Source organism: Camelina sativa, chromosome 8, assembly GCF_000633955.1.
Source record: "Camelina sativa cultivar DH55 chromosome 8, Cs, whole genome shotgun sequence".
In the NCBI taxonomy this organism is placed as follows: domain Eukaryota; kingdom Viridiplantae; phylum Streptophyta; class Magnoliopsida; order Brassicales; family Brassicaceae; genus Camelina; species Camelina sativa.
In genome coordinates, this window is record NC_025692.1 from 10,648,586 (window position 1) to 10,658,698 (window position 10,113).

Sequence of the window (10,113 nt, forward strand, 5' to 3'; positions counted from 1 at the left end):
TTGGTCTGTCCAAGGTTAGTTTTCATTTTGCGGCAACTTTAGCAAATATCTTTAATCCCCAGAGCACTCTCAACCTTGTTCAAAATATTGTCAAGCTACTTTTCCGTGTACTCAAACCGGCAAGAAACTTAAATTTGACCCCTTCACTAACGCCAACTTGTTTCATGATAGTGGCTATCTACTCATCCATTGATTTGATTATGGAAGGGCTTGTCGACGATCTTGATCTCATATGTACCAAATTTTCTCAAGAATTTGGTTCAAAACTCTCAAAAAAATCTATTGTGATTAATCCTATCCTTGCTTTGTTTTATTGTTTTTTGGCATTGGAAAATATCCTTTTATTTTGTAATTAAAGTAATGCTTGTATGAACTTTATTTCATTTGAGTAATGAAATGCAAGTTGTTTGACAAAAAAATGATTATAGAAACACCTAAACATAATCTTTAAAGTATTAGTTTGGCAACTAATAGTATTTAAGAGAACTAAAACAGAATTTAACAAACAATTCAATATTCGAAAGTCTTTGAACTTGACACACAGCAAGGGGTCAGCAAGCGCATCTATCTCTTCTAGATATTCAGATCGTTGAATTGACGAGTCAACGTTCAAAAACATACAACGTGTGTACATATTAAATTAATTATGGCAAGATCCTCTAACATACCCCACTGAATTGCAATGTTTTATTATTGTATTCTATTTTATTGAATCATCGTTTTTTTTTTATATTTTCTCCATTATATCTAGCAGATACAAAATTAGACAGTAATTCTTGTTTTTTTTCTTAAAAAAAAGTAGTCAGTGACAATTTCTTTTACTTGGATATTAATATTAGTATTACGAAACATTCTAATAGATAAATAATTAAATATAAATCATGAATTTTTGAACTTTGAATATTCTAGGAACATTCTAATAGATAAATATAGTAGTCCGCATAATATTTCAGCTAATTTATGAGCTTTTTTAAAAAACTCATTTTTAGTTCATAGTTGAGGTTCGATTGATTTATTCTACCATTTGTAGTAAAAATACATTTGTTCTAACAAACCTAAGTAGTTTCTTAACCTCTATAACGTAATATTGTTACAGTGTAGCCAATGAAATTTGTTGTTAATTTTCAATATAGGTAAAACTAATTCCATTTTTTTGGTTAATTTTAAAAATGATCCGCATATCAAATTATTTTTGAGATATGAAAGTTAGAAATTTCCTATTAGTTTCCTCTGTCTAGAAGTTTATACTAGTGGTCTAGTGCGATCGGTCGCAACTCCACAAAAAAAGATAGTGCTAGTGTTAAAATATTATCTATTTATTTTGGCCAAATTAACAATAATTACCGCTAAGATCACTCTACTAGAAAGCCTGAGATATATTAATGTCAAAACAAATTAAAATAAAATAAAATAAAAAACATTTGATTTTCTTTTAGTCAACAATACTCTCTTGGGTATTGTGTAGACTATAAAAATTAAAGAAGATTTTCAGAAATAGCACCAAAATAAGTTTTGTTCTCAAACTTAGCAGAATATTTCTAAAATTCTAAAAATAACACTAATTAATCTTTCAAAATTAAATTCTAAATTCAAAATACTAAACTCTACCCTTTAAAACTATACCGTAAATGTGAAATTGAGAATCCAAATCTAATTTTTTTTAATTATTTTTAAATATTTGAATTTGTTAAATAGTACTATTTTTGAAAATTTATGAAATGTGTACTATAGTTGTCTATAAAAATTGTTTTAGTGCTATTTTAAAGTATTTCTCAAAAATTAATCAACATCGCAGCAACAGCTCAATTGCTCATCAAAATACGTTTTGGACAAACTTATTCCGATGTCTGTTATTAGTAGCTGTTTAAGAATTTGTTTTGTAGGTTCATTTTATCCTGTTTGTAAGATTTTCTTGCTTTTGGAGTAATTTGTTTTAATCCAAAAAAGGAATGAAGAACTAACTTTTTAATAAACTCGTCCAATAATACTACTAGAACAAATAAAATCGTATTCTAGATTATAGATAACTTTGACTTTACTTATGACTTTTCAAATGGCACAAATTTCATGGCCTTTTAGTTTAGAGAAATGGTGGCCTATTATTAAATTACTCGTGACTTTTTTTTAGTACTACTGGCGTATATGATTCGACCACCGCTAGTTTAGCATTTTAAAGCACTTTCATTTCCCGTCGCATACGTTCTTCTAGAACGCATCGAGTATCAATCATATCAATAATATTCATGCTAAACTAAGATTTAGGGTCCGAATGGTAACGACAGATTTGGTAGTGCGGAACTAATGATTTGAAAGTGTGGTACGATTTAACTGTGGTACGTGCGGGATAAAAGTATTTACGGTACAAATACGGTTTTATGCAAAATAAGCGGTATACAATGATATTTGATTGGTGAAAAAACTATTAGCGGTATTGTTAATATGAAATTTTTCAGCTGTTAATCAGAAATATTTTAAACATATATTTTTCTTCAAAATAAAAACTTCTGCTTTAAACATAAGTAAATTGGATTACAAATTAATCTTTTTTTCTTATCTGTTTTTTTTTATGTTTTTAATATAAAAAACTGGATTGCAAATTTTTATATAACAATGATCTAAGAGGGAAAAGAAGAGGGAGAATATATAGCCTAGATAGAATCATAGACATATATATATGTGGAAGATAATAAAATAAATATAAAAATAATCCACCGCGTTTTTCTTCCGACCGCTAGGTAATAAACATGTTTGAGTTGTTACAACGGTTTAAGGCATTTTGCATTCTCAAAAAACGCACCCACCTCTTTTTGTTTTTTTTGTAAAACCACAAATTAATAACAATTGTTGTGATTGGTGAAGGATGTGCGTTATTCATAAATCTTCTCTCCATTCCGCAAATAAAATGTCTCCATTCATAGCCTTAATCTCTAATGTTTTAAGGTTTATATTTAACCAATATTTTTTTATAAATTATATTGCGTTTACAAAAAAAAATAATGAACAAACCGAAATATTGAATAAATGGGAATGATTTTTCAAAGGAATTGCAGGAAACTTTCACAGATGTTTCATCAATTTGCTAAACAATCAAAAGAAAACAATTACAAAGACTATACAAAAGGTCAGACCAAACAATCGGATTCGCAATTCGTAATTGTTGAAAATATCAAACAGTCACCCACTCACCATTTTATCAAAAATTATCAAATGTAATTGTTGATTAATTTTTGAAAGGTAATAATTTAGATATCACATGTTCACATGTATCCAAGAAAAAAAAAGAAAGAAAAATCAATAAGATTTTGTTTGTCGTCTAACTAGATTAAAATCCAAACTATATAACAAGACGAAAATATAAATAAATTAAACTCTTAAGCTCTTGTCATTAATCTTATTAATTTCATTTATTTATAACAGATTTATATTGTCACATGTGTTGAAAAAAGGGTGTGACGTAACAGCGAGTACCTAAGTTTCAAATCTCACCTAATATAAACACAAAACCTCTCCCTATAAAAGTTTATCAAATTTGTATCCCATTTCATGTTCACATTCACATAGTCAAACTCGGCTGCCGAAACTTTCCCGGCAAAATCCTCAAACTAACAAATTTATGTAATATGACTCTTTTACCCTTACCCTTTCTCTTCTTCATCCTATCCTCGATACCCTTCTCAGTCTTTTCCCAAATCAACGACCGGTCAACGCTTCTAAACCTGAAACGCGTTCTCGGCGACCCACCGTCTCTCCGGCTATGGAACGACACATCTTCACCGTGCAACTGGCCGGAGATTACTTGCACAGCCGGAAACGTCACCGAGATTAACTTCCAGAACCAGAACTTCACCGGGACAGTTCCGACGACGATTTGCGATTTCCCGAAGCTCAAATCCCTAAATTTGTCGTTTAATTACTTCTCCGGCGAGTTTCCGACGATTCTTTACAACTGCACGAAGCTTCAGTACCTCGATCTCTCTCAGAACTACTTCAACGGCTCGCTCCCCGACGACATCAACCGTCTCTCACCGGAACTTAAGTATCTCGATCTCGCGGCTAACTCCTTCGCCGGAGATATCCCGAAGAACATCGGACGGATCTCGAAGCTCAAGGTTTTGAATCTGTACATGAGCGAATACGACGGAACGTTTCCGTCGGAGATCGGTGACTTGTCCGAGCTCGAAGAGCTTCGGTTGGCGTTGAACGATAAGTTTACTCCGGCGAAGCTTCCGACGGAGTTTGGGAAACTGAAGAAACTCAAGTACATGTGGTTATCGGAGATGAATCTGATCGGAGAAATCTCAGCCGTTGATTTCGAAAACATGACTGATCTAATACACGTTGACTTATCAGTTAACAATATAACGGGTCGGATCCCAGACGGTTTATTCGGGTTGAAGAATCTCACTGAGCTTTATCTCTACGATAATGATCTAACCGGAGAAATCCCCAAATCTATCTCGGCGGTTAATATGGTAACGCTTGATCTCTCGGCTAATAATTTAACCGGTTCGATTCCGGAATCAATCGGGAATGTAAAGAAATTAGAGGTTTTGAACTTGTTTTACAACGAGTTAACCGGAGAAATCCCGCCGGTTATCGGTAAATTACCGGAATTAAAGAACTTGATGATCTTCAGGAACAAGTTAACCGGAGAAATACCGGCAGATATTGGGTTTAATTCGAAGCTGGAGCGGTTCGAAGTTTCGGAGAATCTGTTAACCGGGAAGTTACCGGTGAATTTGTGTAAAGGAGGTAAGCTTCTAGGTGTGGTTGTGTATACAAACAATCTCACCGGAGAAATCCCGGAGTCGCTCGGAGACTGTGAGACGCTCTTGACGGTTCAGTTACAGAACAATGGTTTCTCCGGTGAGTTTCCTTCTAGTATCTGGACAGCTTCAAGTATGTATAGTTTACAGGTGAGTAACAACTCATTCACCGGAAAGTTACCGGAGAATGTTGCTTGGAACATGTCGAGGATCGAGATCGAAAACAATCGATTCTCCGGTGAGATTCCTCGGAAAATTGGAACTTGGTCTTCTCTAGTCGAGTTTAACGCGGGAAACAATCGGTTTTCCGGTGAGATTCCGAAGGAGTTGACTGCTTTATCGAATCTAATATCGTTATTTCTCGATGAGAATGATCTCTCGGGTGAGTTACCAGATGAGATCATCTCATGGAAGTCTTTGGTAACGTTAAGTCTATCCAAGAACAACCTTTCCGGGGGGATTCCTAGAGGTTTAGCATCGTTGCCGCGGTTGCTGAATCTTGATCTATCGGAGAATCAACTCTCCGGTGGAATCCCGCCTGAGATCGGGAATATGAAGCTGACGATACTTGATTTGTCATCAAATAGGCTCACTGGGGAGATTCCAGACCAATATGATAACCTTGCTTACGAGAGAAGTTTCTTGAACAACTCCAATCTCTGTGCAGACAAACCGGTAGTTAACTTACCGGATTGTCGGAAAGTGCTCGGGAAGTCGAAAGGTTTGCCGGGGAATATCCTATCGATGATTCTTGTAATCGCGGCTCTGCTTTTCGCAATCACTCTGTTTGTTACGTTCTTTGTGATTCGAGATTACACTAGGAAGCAAAGAACGAAGAGGAGAGGTTTAGAGACGTGGAAACTGACTTCGTTTCATAGAGTAGACTTTGCTGAATCTGACATCTTGTCGAATCTGATGGAACATAATGTGATCGGGAGTGGTGGATCGGGTAAAGTTTACAAGATATTCGTCGAAAGCTCGGGACAATGCGTGGCGGTGAAGAGGATATGGGACAGCAAGAAACTGGACCAGAAACTTGAGAAGGAGTTTATTGCTGAAGTTGAGATTCTTGGAACGATCAGGCACGCGAATATAGTGAAACTACTGTGTTGTATCTCGAGGGAGGATTCCAAGCTTCTTGTGTACGAGTATCTCGAGAAACGCAGTTTAGATCAATGGCTACATGGCAAGAAGAAGAGTAGTGTTACTGATGCTAATAAACTGAATTGGTCACAGAGGTTGAATATCGCGGTTGGAGCAGCTCAAGGACTTTGTTATATGCATCATGATTGCACTCCCGCGATCATACATAGAGATGTCAAGTCAAGCAACATCTTGCTTGATTCTGATTTCAACGCCAAGATTGCAGATTTCGGGTTGGCGAAATTGTTGATAAAGCAAAACCAAGAACCTCATACCATGTCGGCTGTTGCTGGATCCTTCGGTTACATTGCTCCAGGTATTGTCTCAACACTAATTGATTATAAGTGGTTCATGTCCTTGAATATATTTGATCAACTCATTTATATATATCATTGTGCGATCTAACATTCTGTGTGTTGCAGAATACGCATATACATCAAAGGTGGATGAGAAGATAGATGTGTACAGCTTTGGGGTGGTTTTGCTAGAGCTGGTGACTGGAAGAGAAGGAAACAACGGAGATGAACACACAAACTTAGCTGACTGGTCATGGAGACATTACCAATCTGGGAAACCGACCGCAGAGGCATTTGATGAGGACATCAAAGAAGCTTCAATGACAGAGGCGATGACAACAGTTTTCAAGCTAGGTCTCATGTGTACTAACACATTGCCTAGTCACAGACCATCTATGAAAGAGATCTTGTATGTTCTTCGCCAACAAGGAGCTGAGGCGACAAAAAAGACTGCAACAGAGGCACACGAGGCACCTCTGCTCGTTAGTTTATCAGGTCGAAGGACAAGCAAAAGGGTACAAGATGAAGATTTAGGTTTTGTATAATCAATAATTACAACTTTGGTGGTTGTGTTTTTTGTTCACTAGGGATATAGAGAATGTAGAAATGTGTTTAGAAATTGTAAACTAAATGAAGTTTAAAGTTAAGAGTAAAATAATAACTAGCATCTTGTAACTGAGCCTCTACAATTTTGCTATTCCTTGTAGTAATAATAACACTCTTTATTTCGAATCAAAGGCAAAAAAACCATGCATACAGAAACAGAGGAAAGATAAGAGTGATTGATTTGAGTTACAAACAATAAGAATGAGAAATTTATTTAGAGTCTTGCTGAGCTTTCTTGAACTGAGCCTCGGTGTTTTTCCTTGCGCCGTGTAGAATGGTTTTGTCAGCAGTTATGAAGAACGCAGCGATGGAGGCTGTTCCGATTAATCACAAAGATTGAAATCAGGAACCAGAATAAAAAAAAAAAATAACACAAAAGGTAATGGAGAAATAAAACTCCACACAGTCATCAGTGCTTCTACAAACAATGTATTGAAAACAAGAGTTATGAGAGAGAGCTAAAAACCTGAAGATACAATGAGTGCTTGAGCAGTGTAGTTGAGGTTAGCCTTAGCCCATGGGATCATTCGAACCGCAGCTAACTGTTAAGCAAAACAAAGACGAGCTCAAGGTTTTACACACTTACATTACCAAGAATCTGACTCTCTCTACTTGGTGACTCTAAATTCTAAAATCAAGCATTGTTCCAAAAAGATTAAAAAAGGGAGACAAAACTCTAAACTTTGTCCAAAGCATCAACAAGACAAGATACTGAAAACACAGAACACTAAAATCATGTCATAAACTCGGAACATTGAAATGACTAAATATATTTTTTTTTTTGTATTGATAGAATAAATCTGGGAGATGAAATGATTACTGTGGGGATTGCACTGGCGACGGCAGCGACGGCGGCTGCTTTAGCTCCGGCAATAGCTCCGGCTGTAGCATTAATTGAATTTTTTTTTTAAAAAATCATCAATTTAAAAGGAAGGATTTTTAGATGAAAAGAGAGAAAGAGACCTTGTTTGGAAGATTCGGCACGGCGGATCTTATCGATCTCGTCGGGAGAAGCTATGAGGAAGAGATTTTGCTGGCTCCGGTTAACCATTTTCCGACCGGTTTGTTTGATCTTTCAATTTGATTGAGAGAGAGAGAGAAAGAGACGGGTCGCGATTTGGTATTTTGCTTTGCTCTTTTATGTTCCGATGAGAATTAAATAATTGTAAAGAAGATAAATAATTCGTTAGCCAAAATTGAAATATGGAATGAATATAGGAATCTTTCGCCAAAATTGAAAACAAATTGTCAAAGATTTTTAAGTCAATGAATATTAAGTACGTATTTGAATAATTATCGAGAGTAAAATGCTTACGTGACAAGTCTATGATTTTTTTATATATACTAGGTTTTTTATTTGATATATTTTGGCGTGAGTTTATTTGATATATTTTGATGAAAATTATATATAATTGATGACGTTAATAAAATATCATCTTATAAAAAAATTAAATTAGTATTATCATTTTCATTGTCAAAATTTGTGGTAATTTTCATTGTTATTTTTACCGTCTGGTTATTCGTTATACTTTTTTTTTTCTTCTTCCTCGTTAACTTCTTCACATTCTTCCACTGAAACACATTTTTTTAGACTACCACACAACTTGTTAACCCATCAAACTCCAAAAAAAAATTATTTCTTTTTTGTGAAGAGTAGTATAGTCAACACATGCATCCAATTATTGATAATTTTATCCATATACTTATTTTGTTTTAGATCTACACGTTTAGAATCTTCTCCAACCAAAATCCTTACTTGGTTTATAATATTTTTAAAACATAATAAAATATACTAATAATAATTTATTTAATATGAATTATATGATATATAGAAATATGAGTACACTATAAGAACATATTAATTATAAATAAATAATACTAATTATGTTATATCATCAAATAATATCAACTATATCATATTCTCAAATAACCATAACCGTATATAACCGTAACCGCTTGAACCAGAACCGTATTTAAATGTAACCATTTAACCGTTTATTAATCGTTTATGGTTAAGATTAAACAAAATTTCTAACCATAACCGTGACAACTGTAACCCTGGTCATGCCTATGTATAGCTAATAAAACATGTGTGTTTGTCGTCGGAAAATCGGTATTTTCATACCCAGCTAAGGGGGTATGTTGAATTCATACACCAGCTATAACACTGAGTAAATCCATATACAAAGTTTAGTAAAATTCAAATTGGCTGCACCAACTCGACAAACGGTGTAAGAACATGCACAAGCCGTAACGGTGTTATCTGACTGTTAACGGCTGATTACGTGGATGCCACGTATGAAACGACGTCGTTTGGAGAAACAAAAGAAAGAGCTTCTTTTGTCCAAAATGACGTCGTTTCCATTGTCTTCTTCCTTTTTTCTTCTTTCACGAGTCGAAAGAAAGTTTGTTCAATTTATTTGGGGATTTTTAAAACATCTAGGATTTTTGGGCGAAATCGATTAAGATGTCTTCATCATCAGCTTCTTCAAGTGAGTAATTGAGACCATAATGTGTTTAGTTTCCTTGTCTTTGTGTATTTTGATAGAAATATTATTTGATTGTGAATTGGTGAATCCGTTATTTGGTGAAGGAGTGAGCGACAGAGTCAATGTCATTGGAAGAGGAATCCCACGAAAATGTAGATGTGGTCGATTCTCTGTAATGAGAACTTCAAACACAATGAAAAATCCTGGAAGACTCTTTCATTGTTGTCCTAATGGATCCGACGAGGTAATCAATATAGTTGGTCATATGAAAATTGTTCTCATAACCTTCTCATAATGTGTATTTTTGTATTAGAATCTGAATCATTTGTTTAAGTGGACCGACATAAGCATGGTTGAGGAGATGGAAGAGGTTGAAAGTGTAGTTGACAAAATAGAAAGAGAAGTGGGAAGCTTAGCAAAGGGATTAGATGAGGTAGAAGCTATCAAAGAAATCGCAGAAAGATGTGAAAAAGATATTGTAGAGCTCAAAGGTGTGGTGAGTTCTTGTGAGAAAGAGATTCAAGAGCTAAGAAGCTTCAAGAACATGATTGTTTGTGGTGGTTTAGTTGTGGCTTTTGTCTACTATGTAATATTTGTGTAATGTGTTGTTAAGTGTTTTTGTTGTGATTAAGCATGTAATCATGGAGTTGTTAAGTGTTTTTGTTGTTAACTATGTTAAGATTAACATAAAACTTCAATAAGTTTTGATTAGATGAAAAATAGAAGCCATGTTTTGAGTACAACAAAAACTTGAAATTCACCGAACTACAACCATAAACTACCATGAGATTACCACAAAAACTTTCAATCTCA

General features: G+C 34.7%; 2 protein-coding genes across 2 annotated transcripts; one reads left to right on the forward strand and one right to left on the reverse strand.

Moving 5' to 3' along the window:
• Nucleotides 3,514-6,880, forward strand: LOC104706911 (receptor-like protein kinase 5). The gene is made up of 2 exons (XM_010423148.1): nucleotides 3,514-6,225; nucleotides 6,332-6,880. Exons 1-2 carry the CDS (start codon nucleotides 3,621-3,623, stop codon nucleotides 6,748-6,750), a joined length of 3,024 nt encoding a protein of 1,007 aa, XP_010421450.1. The 5' UTR covers nucleotides 3,514-3,620; the 3' UTR covers nucleotides 6,751-6,880.
• Nucleotides 6,837-7,982, reverse strand: LOC104706910 (early nodulin-93). The gene is made up of 4 exons (XM_010423147.2): nucleotides 7,775-7,982; nucleotides 7,632-7,693; nucleotides 7,278-7,353; nucleotides 6,837-7,125 (listed from the first exon to the last, which is right to left on the reverse strand). Exons 1-4 carry the CDS (start codon nucleotides 7,860-7,862, stop codon nucleotides 7,022-7,024), a joined length of 330 nt encoding a protein of 109 aa, XP_010421449.1. The 5' UTR covers nucleotides 7,863-7,982; the 3' UTR covers nucleotides 6,837-7,021.

Bases quoted from the DNA above. Each gene is read 5' to 3' on its own strand.
- LOC104706911 (XM_010423148.1), top strand. From the start codon at position 3,621: ATGACTCTTTTACCCTTACCCTTTCTCTTCTTCATCCTATCCTCGATA. The intron at 6,226-6,331 runs GTATTGTCTCAA...TGTGTGTTGCAG, and splicing joins CTTCGGTTACATTGCTCCAG to AATACGCATATACATCAAAG.
- LOC104706910 (XM_010423147.2), bottom strand. From the start codon at position 7,862: ATGGTTAACCGGAGCCAGCAAAATCTCTTCCTCATAGCTTCTCCCGAC. The intron at 7,354-7,631 runs GTAATCATTTCA...TTTGCTTAACAG, and splicing joins TCGCCAGTGCAATCCCCACA to TTAGCTGCGGTTCGAATGAT. The intron at 7,126-7,277 runs GTTTTTAGCTCT...TAATCGGAACAG, and splicing joins AGCACTCATTGTATCTTCAG to CCTCCATCGCTGCGTTCTTC.